General features: G+C 40.5%; 1 protein-coding gene across 1 annotated transcript in view; it reads right to left on the reverse strand.

Moving 5' to 3' along the window:
- Positions 1-10,490: 10,490 nt before the first annotated feature.
- Positions 10,491-15,562, reverse strand: part of Cep350 (centrosomal protein 350) — a 198,064-nt gene continuing 192,992 nt past the window's right edge. Inside the window, exon 37 of the mRNA XM_004643465.2 lies at positions 10,491-14,352. Coding sequence (XP_004643522.1) covers positions 14,188-14,352 — 165 coding nt within the window. The 3' untranslated portion in view covers positions 10,491-14,187. The remainder of the gene's footprint in view (positions 14,353-15,562) is intronic.

Genomic DNA, 15,562 nt, shown 5'->3' on the forward strand with positions numbered 1-15,562 from the left:
CTTACCATCTAAGCACACATTTTAAAGCATTTAAAACCATTTCATGCAACCTGTCTTCCCACCATCAGACTGGTTCTCAGGAAACTCAGAATCACTACAGACACATTCCACGAGTCTTAGTTTCCACCACATGGAGAGCCATAAGTAGTGATCTATTTTAAGTACAGGCAAAATATTTTTTAAAATAATAATCATTTAAGTAACTTCCCTACCTGGCCTTTGAATGCTATTATTATGATGTTGGGAAGATTAACTCAACTACGTTAGCTAAACAGAATTAAAACTCAAAATTCCTACTGGAAGTCTCAAGGCTGCTCTGCTCCCTTAGAGCGGATGAGTAAGAAAGGCGTTACTCAAGAATTTTGTGGGCTGGCAAGATGGCTCAGTGGACTAAGTGCCTGCTTTGGGAAGCGCAGGGATCAGTGTTTGATCCCTGGTCACAAATGCCGCACTAGCCCCACCCCTGGGCACACAGCCACTGAGTCTGGGCATGGTAGTGCAGGCCTGTGATCCTAGTGCTGGGGAGGCTGAAACAGGAGTCTGACCTGTGTAGTGAGACCCTGTACCAAATACATTTTTAAAAAAAATTTTTAATGAATTTCTTACTTTTAAATTATACAATCCTTCCTGCTGGCCTCGGTGATCCTTATCTTGCTAATTCTAATTCATATAAGTAGAATACACATTACATAAAGGCATGTCTTAAAAAGTATTTGCATGATTTGTATTATTTGAAGAGAACCCATGTTTTGAATAGAGGACCAGAGAAGCCACCAGCTTCTAATGAAGTTGAACCACTGAGGGGTTTGGCTCCTCACAGATGAACCCTCAGTGATCTCTGACACAAAATGATTTTGATGCCCTCATCTTTATTTACAAAAAGAGCTAAAGAGCACGATGCACAAAATAACCATTAAGAAAAGCAAATTTTACTGAGATCTCTAACTGTTAAAATGCATTTGAATGCAAAGAATAAGGACTGGCAAGCACAAGGACCTGAGTTCAATCCCCAGTTCCGGGGGGGGGGGAAAAAAAAACTTGACTAAAAGCATCCACCCTAGGAGTCTGTGTTTTTTGAAAATATCTTTTATTTATTTATTTGGTACAGGGTGTTGCTATCTAACTCTGACTCATAGTGATCCTCCTGTCTCAGCCTCCCCAGCATTGATATTCAGGCATGTGCCATCATGCCTGGGGTTTGGAGGCCGACTCAGCATGCAGCACCGGGGATTGAACTGGGTCCTTGCACTTGCCAGGCAGGTGCTTAGACTGCTGAGCTCTCGCCCCAAACCAGTATATGCTTTTTGGATAAAAGAGTCCAGAGGGGGGCTGAGGAGATGGCTCAGTCGAATAAGTGCTTCCCTGGCAAGCTCAAGGGCCTGAGTTCAATCCCCGGTTCTGAAAAAAAAAAAAAAAAAAAAAAAAAAAAGAGTCCAGAGGAAGACAATGACCTCCTAGGTGGTCTGTGACTGGGCAATGTCAGGATTTGGGGCCAACTCTTCCTTGACTTGCTTAGTCAGGGTGGCGAGAGGATCAGAGTACTCCAAGTACCTTCTTCTGCCATGACAAAGAGACCTGATGACTATTTTTGGCATAAAAACATCAATTATTTTACACAAATGCCTCCTTACTACAATGGATTTAAGCCAAAATATTAAGGGGCATCCAGTTACCTGCCATGTAAGTTACCCAAATTCTGACAGGTAACTCGACAAAAGCAAATCATGAGTGGGAAAGACATTGTTGTATTAAATCAGTTCTTGTTATAGGCAGTAATATTACATACCACCTCATCACAGTTTCCAGTCTAGTCTGACTGATAAGTAAGGTCTCAAGAACAGCTGGTCCAGGAAGATAGCTTAGCAACGTAAGTGCCTGCCTGGCAAGCACAAGGTCCTGAGTTCTTTTTTTTGAGAACTAGGGATTGAACTCAGGCCCTTGTGCTTGCCAGGGAAGTGCTTATTCCACTGAGCCATCTCCCTGGCCCCCAGGTCCTGAGTTTGATCCCTGGTACCAAAACAACAAGAGCGAAAATCAAACAAGGAGTTACCACCAATAAAGCATTCAAGCACTGGTTGAACTCTCTGACTACAAAAGGACCACATCTGGTTTACCTACCAGGTGGTCACCTCTAATGGGGCCACAAGAGCAACAGACCTGCAGGCTATGCAGCCTGACAATGACACGAGCCATGCACACTCACCAAACCTGTGACATTACAACTCCTATCCCGACAGATTGCAACTGGTGCCATGTGACTGCTACTCAGTCACACTGGCTCCGACAGTTTTAGGCTCTATAAGTTGCCTGAAGCAGTTGCCTGATAAACCACATCCAAGTGGTAACTTCTAGCCTGTCATTGGGCCCTAACGAAAACAGAGGCTCTGATCACCAAAGCACTGTAGGGTGACCTTAAAATCTAAGCCACTCACCCATAAGTGGGACCTGAAAATATAATAAATAATAAAATTGAAATGGGCTGCACAAATAGATTTGGCTTCTCCAACATAGAGCCTTGACTCAGGCTCCAGTGGCCAGCTGATTCTAAACAAAGTAGCTGCTATGGTGGAGGCTAACCAGCCCATGAGGAATGCTTTTGCCTCTCCTATGACCAAGCAGGAACCACAGTTGAGTGATATTTCAGCTGTCAGTGTAGCTTGGTTCCCAGACAGGTCCTCAGAATCCAAAATGACAGTCTATTGGGCTACTGTGGCCAGCACCAAGTTAATACTCATAGTAATGCCTATAACACAGAGTTGTTTAAAAAGAAAAGGAGACGGCCTGCAAGATAGCTCAGTGGACTAAGCACCTGCTTAGGCAAGCACAGGGACCAGGGTTTGATTACTTGCACCACATGCCACACCAGCCCCATCCCAGGGCGAATTGAGCCTGCCACTGAGTCTGGGCATAATGGAGCTCGCCTGTAATCCCAATGCTGGGGAGGCTGAGATGGGAGGATCACTAGGAGTGTGAGCTGTGTAGTGACTCAGTATCAAATAAATAAATAAAAGATTAAAAGAAGTTTAAAAAGAAAAGAAATTGAAGAGAATCTGACCTGTGCTCAGCAAATTTCAGCAATTTCCTATAGAGACCACCACAGGGAGACCATAAAATACACCTCAGGGGCCAGGAAGATAGCTCAGTGGCACAAGCACCTGCCTGGCAGGTGCAAGGTCCTGAGTTTGCTCCCAGTAACAACAACAACAAAAATCACTTCAGATGCCCAAATGGGTCATAGCATGAGGACTCACCCTACAAAACAGTGTCTCCCCTGATACAGAGCAGCTATGTGACTCTCGCCACCATGCCTAGGCCATACAATGTGGCAAAGTAGCCACATCAAGCACAGTTTAATTCTTTCCACCTATGTGACACATGAACCCTGACTCCTAGTCCCAAGTCACAGACTGCAGGTGTCTAATTGCAGGGGACACATTGCAGATATAAGACTACCACTCCAGTGTGCCCTAGGGACAAAGAGATGACCACTGTGACTTAGAAACGTGTTGGCCAACCACGGCTATGAAAGTGACTTCATTTCAGCAGCTGAGGTGGCAGCTGGAGAAGTGGGCTGGGCCAAGAAGTGGATGAGATGCTTACAGAGTTTATCAGGGACCAACTTAAAAGTCCCCATGGATGAGATGATGGTAGCCTTAAAAGCCTCAGATTTTTTTTTTTTTTTGTATGAAAATCAACTGCAGGGATGGGGAGATAACTTGGCAACTAAGCGCCTGCCTGGCAAGAGCAAAGACCTGGGTTCAATTCCCAGTACCACATGCCATGCCAGCCAGAACCTCAGGGGTGCTGTGCTGGCCATCAAAACCAGGTGTGGTACTGCACGCCTACACACTGGGGAGGCTGAGGCAGGAGGAGCATTATGAGTTGGAGCTACATAGTCAGACCCTGTACCAAACAAAAATTTAAAAAAAAAAATCAACTGCAAACCATAAACTTCCAGCAGAAAAAGAAGTCTTTGGTTCAGAACTTGCTTTCAGGGCTGGGGAGAGAGCTCAGTAGAATAAGTGCCTGCCTGACAAGTGCAGGGTCCTGAGTTCAATCCCCAGTACTGAAAAAACAACAACAACAACAAAAACTTGCTTTGGCTGTGTGAGAAGTGCACAGGTACATGTGACATGGTCCCTTTAGACATTGATACACAAGTTCATCAGCATTTAGGATCGATTTCACTGATTTCATATAAGTAAAGGACCAGATGAAGATGCTGACTTTTTTGATGTGGAAGAATTCAAAAGCTCATTTAAGGAAATTCTTCAGAGATCCTGGATTCAAACTGCCAAAACCCAACCAGCAGAGACCTACTCGCGCGTATTATTCCCACGCTCTGTATGCCTTCGCTTCCTCCTCCAGACTGCAGAACATTGTACTCCTTCTAGGTCAGGCACTGAGAATCGCTAGCAAGTGCCTTCAAGTTGTGAAAATGAACCTGAGAAGCTGGACTCTCTTAAGCCTTTTGTTTTGAAACAGTATAATCAGAACTTTGAAGATCACAACTCTACAACACCTTTGCAGGAATGAAGGCAAGGGATATTCATGAACACAGTAGCCAAAGAGAGAATCCAAAGAATAACTCAAGAAACTTTGGGAGACTGCCCTTAACTATAATTAGAATTTGTTTAGTATAAGCAAGCTTGAAATGAAGCTCAAAGGTAACTTAACCAGGACAGCTTGAATGAGAGGGAAGAAGGTTCCTTCTGGTACTGACTAAAGTTCTCTAGTGCATCTTTTGGAAGCTAGGAGTCCTTAGCACCAGAGGGTTTTTCAAATGCTCCACTTTTTTCTTTTCCTCACTTGCATGTCCAACAAGGCAATGAATTATTAATACTTTATTTGCTTCCAGACAAGGTCTCACTATGTATCCCAGACTGGCCTTGAACTCAAAGAGATCTTCCTGCCTCAGTTTCCCAAGTGCTAGGATTATAGAGGTGTATCATCATGCCTGAGGACAGTGAATTATTTTAAAATTAGAGGTGAGATAAATAGTATTGTAGCAGAAAATGCCACCCAGCCAGTCCTTTAGTTGCCCAGGTGACAGTTCCAGTTGCTTCTGTTTCTTAAAAATGGCTGGTCACTGTGATGCATATTATAAAAACCGATCAAATATAGTCAAGTAGTAGATCTCTATAACATCCCTTTGCAGACCCCATAAAAACTTCCTTTCCTGGGTCTTCAAAGTCTGACATCAGGGACAAGTGTTTCCCTGTCAGTGTCCATCCAACATTAAAGAAATCTGCCTCCAAATCCTGGGTGTTGTTTTGGTGTTTCTATCTGCTGTAACACGATGTATGTGGTTTCAAATGCCCATCAACTGAGGAATGGATAAAAAGATGTGGTATTTTTACACAATGAAATATTATTGAGCTATATAAAAGATAATTTTTTTTTATAAAAGATAAATTTAAGGCTTTTATAGGTAAATGGATACAACTAGTGACCACACTCATGAGTGAAATAAATCAGACCCACATGTGCAAACATCATGTTGTCTTAGTATAAGAACCTGAAGGAGTAAATAAAATCTGAAAGGTACAATAGATACTGTGAAAGGAAAAGGATCTGTTCAAAGGGAAGGAAAAACTGGGAATGAGGAAAAAGGAGTGGTGGGCAGGGGGAGATGTATTTATGTACGTGAGCAGGATGGCTTGGATTATTTTATTGTTGATTTCTGATTTCTGCTGGTATATAGAAGGGAGAAGTTGACACTTAATTATTTTCTTGTCCTTTTAAATATCTTTTTATTTTTATATTTATTTATTTATTTTTATGTATTTGGTATAGGATCTCACTATGCAGCTCAGACTCATAGTGATTCTCCTGTTTTCAGCTTCCTCAGTGCTGGGATGACAAGTATGCACCACCACGCCCGCATTTGGTGGCCAGCCTAGTGTGCCTGTGGGTAGGGTTGGTGAGGCATGTGGTGCTGGGGATTGAACCCTGGTCCCTGAGTTTGCCTAAGCAGGTGCTTAGTCCACTGAGCTATCCTGACATCCCCTTTTTTAATTTCTTGTAACATTTTAAAACCAATTTTATATGCTCATATCTGGTAATATGAACAACCAATTTGAAGACAACATTGTGCAATATAGTAACCATTGTAGAATTCCTATTGTTTTGTTTGGTGAAGGTCTGTATATTTTCTAATTTTTTTTTTTACTATTTTTCTATTCTCTTTAGATAAAAAAAAAAAGATGTACATGGTTTTATAGGTCCAGTGGCTCCTTGCACGTGCATTCTAGTTACTGGTTAGCTAATAACTTCTTCCTACTTGTTCTTTTAAAAAATCAATCCTTAGTATTAAACATTCAGAAATATTCATATATTGTTGAGACTGGTTCCTCTTCTCTATGTGGTAGGGAATAAATAAAATATAGCAGTTGTGGGCATTTGAGATGTGACAGGAGATATGCCTGCGGATTGAAGTCAAGCATACGGCACAGTGCTAGTGCTACACTGCTCTGAAGTCAAGCATACGGCACAGTGCTAGTGTGTCATTTGGACCACAGAAACCAGTGGGATTGGGTATGACAGTGTCCTTTTTTCCAGTCTTGCCTATTCTCGATCTTAAGAGGTCTAGTTTCAGTTTCTGGTTTCAAAGAATTTTGTTTACCCCTTGGATCATGGAAGGAAGCACTAAGGAACTACACCTAACTGAGAACTTGTAGATAAAATTCATCCGTTCAGAGGGTAGAATTGAGTTAATAATGGAAATCCATAGTAGATTGAATTTACTTTTTTAATAATCTATTTTATTATACATGTAACATTCAAACTGACCATTATTATATTAATTTATGCATAAAGATATCAAAAACCTGGTTTAAAAAACCTTTATCACAATTTTTTGGCACAGGGAATTGAACTCAGGACCTTGTGCTTGCCAGGCAGGTGCTTAAGCTGTCTCCCTAGCCTATAATGTTTATTATTATATTTTTTTTTGGTGGAACCAGGAATTGAACTCAAGCCCTTGCGCTTGCCCGGGAAGCGCTTATTCTACTGAGCCATCTCCCCGGCCCTATAATGTTTAAGTATATAGAAGGATTCCAATCTGAGCAAGACACCACATGATAGTCCAGGCAACACCACAATGGACAAGTTCCCATCACCTAGGATGGACTTTTCATGCTGTCCCTCCCAAACCAACAAGGAGATAAAATGATGAAATGTGAGGTTCAAATAAGAACTATACAAAGATCATCCAAAAAAATCTAAATTGGGTGTGTTGGTGCACACCTGTAATCCCAGCACTCTGGGAGCAGGAGGATTGCAAGATTCAAGTTCAGCCTGGGGAAAAAAAAAATGCTGGGGATGCAATTTAGGACAAAGGTTCTGGCTTCAATCCTCAGTGCAACAAAAACCAAACAAAACCTGAAACCAAACCAAACCAAGCCAAACCACTCCCCCAGCCCACTCACTGATGCTTCTTACCTAACAAAAGCCATCTAAACCTTAAGGCACTCCTAGCAGAAAGGAAACACAAGATTACTCCCATCACGTAAGACAGACTTGGAGAGGTTGGAGGAGCAGATGGTCACTGGTTAGACCTGTGTCAAAAGAATTTTAATCTCAGCACATCCAACCTTTCTTTTTTCTTTTCTCTCAGCAGAACAGATTCCCCAGGGGGTTGTGGTCTGGGCTGCAGCTGTGCCCCCACTAGGTCTAGTTCAAGCCTGGAGGCAATGGTACCCTCATGCACCCCCTCCTGTAGGATCCTGGGGCATGGAAAAAAAGTCAATAGAATACTGGGGTACCAGAGTTCTTGTCACCTAAGACTCTCAGCTCCTCAACGTGAGTAGGTGATGCTATGGGCTATGTTATGTGCATTTAAGATATAGCTTTCCTCCTCAGGTTGTGTGACTAGTTGATTGAGGTAGAAAGGTTTGAGTGAGGTAACAGGCAGAGGAACCCCAAGAAAATAGCAGACAAGAGCATCTCCAGCCTATGGAGTTTCACGGCAGGGTTTGGGGGACCATGGCAGGGGGTATGTTAACTTGTCTTCTCATTCTTACAGAAGCCTCTGCTGTGACTGTGTGGCAACACCCTGGTAAGAATGAGCACAGCTGTGGTGAGAGGAGGCAAACTCACACAATGCTGCATTTGTCCTTCTCAGCCCACGTTCCCCTTGTAATAGCTTGGCCCACACCCAATAGATTGGCATTTCCTCAAGACGAACAAGACACACTAAACTCACTAGATAAGGTGGCAAAGGACAACACAGTAACCTTTAGTTTCTTGCTGGCAGAACAGAACAAGAAACTGGTGTTATGTGACACCTGGTACTGTGTGCATATTAACCATCAAAGAACACAGAATTGGCGACCCATGCTCAGATGTGGCAGTTATCAGCTGTATACCCAGACGTGTCCCCAACACTTTTTTTAAACTTCAGGTGTCCTAATTCAAGCACTGTGGGGTTCCTGGCTAAAGGCCATCCTCCAGGGAGGCCTGATCATCTGCTTAGGTCTGGTTCTTTCAGTGATCTTAGTAAATGTCTCAAAGTGAATAGAAGTCTGCCAGCAAATTGCATCCTGAAGGTTGTTCAAGCCCCAATGGACTGGGCTCTCTCTCTGCATTTGTCTTCCTGAATTTGTTACACTGTGTGTCTACTTCAGCTGGGGGTAGACTCTAGGGGAAAAGCAGTTATGCACAACTTTGTGCTCCTGCATGGTCACACAAGAACAAGCTTTGGATCCAGAAGAGTCCTCATCCTGCACTGGGCTTATTACCTCAATAACTTGCCTTGTGCACAACTCAGGGTGCCCCTCATTCTGCTTACACTCCTGTCAGTGGCCCTCAGCATGGTCCCTGGCTTTCAGATTCCATGGCAGAGGGAGGTCCTTCCCTTGTAGCATGAGCGGGGCACTTGCAGTCAGGACGCTCACACTGGACAGAGTGCATTTACTGTGGGGGGCCAAGGTTTTGCAAAAGCTGGATCTAGGACATTCTCACTCTTCCGCCTTTAAATAAACATTGTAGGTTATTTATTTTGGGTGACTCTAAATCATGTCCTAATCTCTTCCCTGATAAGGACTTATCTGCCTGTTGACTTTGGCCACCCAGATATGAAAATAACTTCTGAGTGTGTGTGTGTGTGTGTGTGTGTGTGTGTGTGTGTAGCCAGTATCTTTAAGTCAAAAGTTCTTTGGGATTGTATAGGAGAATGACTTTTCCTTTGTATTCACTTTGGTAAATAATTACACTTTTCATCAATGTTAGTCTCACCATTTTTGACAACCGTCATTTTCTCATCTACCATTTTCTTGTAGTTTGAAGGTTTTTTTTAAAATCAGGAATTGAACTCACAGCCTTTCACTTTCCAGGCAGGTGCTTGTGCCACTGAGCTAAATTCCCATCCCTCCCTATTTTCTTAGATACTTTTTTTTTTTTTTTTCAAGATTCGAACATTATGAAGGAGTATCTATGATATCTGGCATACAGCAGACACACAAATGACTTTTATGAGCTGAAGAATATTTAGAATGTACTGCAATTTGTTCTCAACAACTTTCTGAGAATTTCCTTAATGCTCACAGCCAAGTAAGGGATTAAAGTGTAGTAGATGTGGCCCTCAGGAGTTAACTAGAATTTAGGTGAGATACCTCTCACCTGTTGACCATGTCCGATTTATTATCCTGAGTGCCATACATTTCTATCCTTGAAATTTTTATTCTGCTACACAGAGGACTACTCTCCAAGCTCCTTTTTCCTAGAGGGGGAAAAAAAAATCTCTACACATCATCAGATGACTTATCTTCTTTGTGGTCTGCTTCTTTGACTTTTTTATACGTACCATTTTGCAAGGGTCAACAAATTCAAGTCATTTGGGAGAAATGGCCACCTACCTGCCATAAGTTAGCCCATCAATGTTCAAAACAAAATTCTAAGTGAGGGCAGTATTGCATGCCTGTAATTGCAGCTACCTTAGGAGGCTGAAGCAGGAGGATAAATGAACACAGAAATTTGAAGTTGGCCTGGGCAACAGAGACCCTCATCTTAAAAAATGTGTAAGGAAGACAAAGCTATATCATAAACTCTTTTCTGACCCGACCCTGCTTAGTGTTCTCTAATCCTGTCTGCGCTTTCTTTGCAGCACTTGCTACCACTTGTTGCGCACTACTTTCCAGATTCTTTTTTGTTTCTCCTCTGCTTCTTTTTCTTGTTGCAGCTGGGGGATGAAACCCCCAGGTCCCAAGTAGGAGGTCTGGAGCATACTAGGCATGCTCAAATTATGTTTTGGTGACTCCCTTTGACTTTAAGCTACATAAATTCATGAACCATGTGTGTCTCCTTTGCTATCCACTTACCCTCTGCTGAGCACAAAGTTAAGAATATGAAGGCAGCACTGATGTGTTGGTGGCACCTGTATGCAGGGTAAGCAGAAGTTATGCACAGCTAGCGCCCTTCCATCAAATAAGAATCAGAAATAATTGCACTTTATGAGAACTCGAGTATAAAAATGACCATGTGACACAAAATTAATTTATAAATCAGTTTTTATTTACAGATTTATTTTTCTTAAAGTACATTTTAGTTAACAAATCTATTTACACAGGTATACATGGGAATTTATCCCAGTTATTTTACAGATCATACTTACAAACCACACCCTAAGTCTTCTGTGCAGAGCTGCACTGGATGTGACTATTGGCTGAAAATGGCCAGATGACCAGGCTATTTACACATACACAGTAAACGGGTTTGTTTTTCATGTCTGCACAGTACAGTACACACAAGGAGGCTAAGCCTCCTAGAGAATGCTTTGCAATGTGTTTACCAAGAAGGCTTTGCAAAGTCCAGAAGGAAAAGCTATTAAACAAGGTTAATTAAAATGACAGTACCACCTTTACATCAGTTTACATTTTTCTTCACATTTTTATAATACAAAGATATTTTATTGAATTGCTGCACAACCAGTTTAAGATGATTTGTAAACATGTAAATTCCTACAATTTGCATTAAACATCATTGTAGTTTCTATCTCTTGCTCTTTGAGTTAATATTTATTCACTAGTATTCTTAAGGTAGTAAAAGGAAGATGTAAGTCTGAATTTCTTGCAGAAAATTAAGTCTCTAATGCTGTGCTACAGAAATTCTTTTGCGAGTACACACTTTATTCAAGTATTGCAAAAAGCTAAGGCCACTTTTTTTCAAGACAAGAAAGTGAACAAAATTGTTTTTATCAATAGGCCACAACACTCTTATGAGCAATGAAATCTCTTTTGAAAGATAATTTCTCAGAGACCTGTAGTCACAGAAGGAATTTTCTTTTCTTCTGGGTAAAGAAAAAATTACCTTCCTTATTAACTACTTTTGAGCTCTTCCCACTTTTCCCTAGAGTAAAAATTCCTGTTTAGACCTGAAGAGGGAATCTATACCCTGTACTTGTTTAACCCAGAGTTAACTGCCCTGGATAGCACAAATTGTTTAGACTCAGAATTAAATCTGAAGCCTATATGTTGGTTTACTACTAAATTCTGACAATGCTGTTCTAAAAGATATTACTGCTGATGCAAAGATCTTTTTCTTAAAGAATTATGAAGACAGACTGAAATGATGGGGTGTAGGGAGAAGATAGAAAGAGGAAATATATAGGTTCTTCGGTTAAGAGGCAGAGTTTGATTAAAAAGATCCCAGTATGGAAAAGTGGTTCAGTATTATATTTATTTCTAAACCTATTAACAAATATATTTTAATTAGATCCCCACAGTTAAAATAAGAAAATTGTTACTACACATGTCTTCGTTTTGTTTTTGCTACAAACTATGGTTGACATTTCTGACAAAGAGTAAGACTGGTCTTTTACTGCCTCTCATCTGGAATCCAGTATCTTAGCAAAGACAGCTGGAGTAGGCTGGGATGGCTACTGCCACACTACTGGCAGCATTCTTACCAGTCCAGATTGCTGATTTCATGGTCTTATAATGAATATGTTTTCCTTCTCTGGAATCATGATGTCATAAAGAGTAAAGATAAATTTTCTTACTAAAAATTGGTTTTAGATTAAAATAATGAGGATGTAGAAAAGCAACCCATATTCCTATTATAGTATTTTGATATTCACTTATAAAAAATTTACAGCAACTGTAAAGTTTCACTATCATAAGGACAATGTGATCCAAAAAAATTACCAAAAGGATGTGGACAAGATGTATTTCTGTCTTCCAAAGAACATAAACCAAAAAACACAAGTCTTTGCTTTTCCTTGGCCATATGAAAACAATTATTTCCACACTACTGGTTAATAACCCCGAGAAACCTTTGCTTCTTTTAGTCAATTTGCTCATTATGGCTACAAGACTATATAGCTCAACAATAAAGGCCCAGAAGAAATGCTGGAAATACATCAAAATAGCATTTCCTGAGACTCAACATTTCAGTGCTTTCTACATTTGTCAAGAGCTATCACACCAGTCATTGTGCAAAATGCAAATATTCCAATGATTATTTCAGTGAGTTTCTTATGACAGGATGAACAGAAGATGAATGGAAGTGTGCATAGTGAAACATTTAAGATGCAAAGGCAAGTTTGAAGGAAAGATGTGGAAATAAACATGCACACTTAGATTATACCATCTTTGGGGTTGTCTAACATATTTTGAAACTACAACATTCCAGAATATTGTAACTATAAATCCAGTGGATGTCTCACATTATGCTTCTGATCTGGACCTTTAAGATTAAGGCATTTACATTCACGCCTATGATTATCCACATTTTTCTGGACTATGAGAAGAGGGATAGGACTGATTAAGAGAAACCAGTCAGGAAGGCAGTTACTGAGGTCCCAGAAGAGCATCTCATGCTCTAGTGTAGCAGCTGGAGTCTATAGACTTTTTTTTTTTTTTTTTTTTTCCTTCAGATTAGGTAATAGTTGTAAGAAGCAATGCTGCAAGAGAGGCAAGATTAAACTTTACAGTGTCTTTGAATCATTTTCTCCCATTCCTGCCATTGCAAGTGATCTTGAAAAGCTCATTCTCTTTCCACTGAATTTAACTAACTTCTTCAATATGTGTATGGGTTTGTTAAAACCATAGGTTTCCTGTGCAAACCACAGAAGCTTCAAGATGGAGGTTTAACTATTATAAGAATCTTTTACTTCTGAATAGGGATACACATTTTCAACTTAATAATTTATGTTAAAATAAATAAAAAATGTTCCATAGAGTAAAACAAGCACACAAACTATAGACAATATCTTTTTGTCTTTGGTGCACACACTCATTTCCTAAATCATTCAAGTAACAGCATCTCTGACTTCCTGGGGAGAGATGGGAGCTGAAAGTTTGAAGGCCAAAATGAATTATTTCCATGTTTGCCATGCCTGGATGCCTGAGATGGTCCTGAGTATCTGTGATTCTGGGAGCAGCTTATAGAGGTTCAGGACGAGGAAGAAAAGTGCAGGGGTAATACAAGGGGTAGAGGAATCAGCCCTGCAGCAGTCCTTTAAGCCCAGTCTTCAGTGGGGGCATTTATATTCATGCCCAGACAGGAAAACTAAACATAATGCAAAGGTTTACAGTTCTTTAGGTGGTGCTCAGAAAGCAAGGCTATCATTTATTTCTGTTAATTTGACAGTCTGCTTGGTGCTGCTGCACTGCACTAATAGAAGAAAATAGTCTTCAAAAAGAAATGAAATCAACTCCAGAATGTGAAACAGGCATTAAACCTGCATATTTTAAAGTGATTAAGGGTTTAATACTGTTTAAAAATTATAATGTTCATTTATGACTTTCGTGGCATAGACCCAGATTACATTTCAAAAATTATATGATAAAAAATTATATGATAAATTATCGCTATATCACTCTGGGTTGACTTCACACTCAAGGAAGTGATACCCTAGTCTAAGCATGGAGGCTAAGTCTGCTGTGCTGAGCTCCCATCTGAGACCTAGAAGGAGTGCTATCAAGAGATGTAGAATTATACTGTCTCAACATCAGAAGTATAACCCTGCCCACTGAAAATAACCAAGTAATTCAGTGGACAGTCTAAAGGCAAAGGCTGTATTATCAGATATACGGCATTGTCCCATGAACTCCAAAATCAGCAGTCCATAAGAACAGTTACAAGGTCCGGAAGCACTCTTGCTATGATGGACGTGGGGTGTACGTCAGGAGGCAGAAAGGCCCAGGACTCATATTAACACTCAGTGTTCAATTTATTTGCAAGATGTCACACAAGTAGCATTCTCCCCTGTTTTTCACTGATCTGATTTAGGACATCAATAGTATCTCTGATCAAAGTCTCAAAGATACCATCAGCCAGCTGCATCTTCACACACAACTCGTCCTCATCATAGTTCACCCACTGTGCCTCCTCCTCATGGAGCTCCTGTACCTAATATTTAGAAGACAAAAAGGTTAGAAAGTGCCTGTCACACAGAATTTGGGATATGAGTTATATATTATGATTTTGTAGTCCCACCCGTGGGAACACAGTCCAAGGAAATAAAGAAAAAAAATTTATGTAATGATATCAATATCCCTTATAATGTTACAAAAAGTTTGAAAAACTCAATTGCCCAATGAAATGAATATGGCTTCAAAACTACATTTCAATTTGACAGTATTCCAATATTTTATAGATATTAAGGACTGTAAATATACTGTCTATGTCAACAGAAGGAAACCTGTATAGGAATTTAAGAGAAAGAAAAGCACACAAAATATAGATTTACAATTATAAAATGCATATATACAAAGATAATATCGGGCATGATTCTGGAGTATTCCAAATAAATGAATAACATTTAATACTAAGATATTTGAAAAAATGTAATACTACCTAAGTATCTTTTAAAAGATACTGTTATGCAATAACTTTTTTTTTTTTTTTTTCCATTTTAGGATTCTGAGATTCTTAGCTAAATGCATACTAATCAAATTAGAACTAAGTGCTCAAAACATTTAAAAGTGACTTTTTTTTTTTGGTTGTTTTTGAGGCAGGGTCTTGCTCTACAGTTCAGGCTGGTCTTAAACTCACTTTCTAGCCAGGCTTGCCTCAAACTTGCAGTGATCCTCCTGCCTTAGCCTCCTCCCAAGTGAAGGGATTGCAGGCATGTGCCACCACACTTGGCTCAAAAATGACTACTACAAAAAGAAACATGTTACAGGGCTGGCCAGATAGCTCAGCGGACTAAAGCGCCTGCTTCGGTAGATGCAGGAACTGGGGTTGGATCCCTAGTGTGTGGTGCCGCCCCTGCCCAAGGGGCGCACTTACGCAACCATTGAGACTGGGCATGGTGACTCACACCTGTAATCCCAGCGCTTGGGAGGCTGAAAACAGGAGGATCACTACAAGTCTCACTACAATCTGTGTAGTGAGACTCTGTAGATCCTGTACTAAATACATACAAAAGAATTAAAAAATAAATAAGAAACATCTTAGATTTCACCTACATAATATGGCACTATGAATAGGATGGAGACCAGGCAGACAAAACTGATGATGAACATTCATCTAGTCACAAACTCAGTGATGGTAACTACAGTGATAAGGTATTTATGAGAAGTCTACCTTGGTGCGCGCGCGCGCGCGCGCGCGCACA

This window comes from Octodon degus, unplaced genomic scaffold (assembly GCF_000260255.1).
Source record: "Octodon degus isolate 3935 unplaced genomic scaffold, OctDeg1.0 scaffold00176, whole genome shotgun sequence".
NCBI classification, from domain to species: Eukaryota; Metazoa; Chordata; class Mammalia; order Rodentia; family Octodontidae; genus Octodon; species Octodon degus.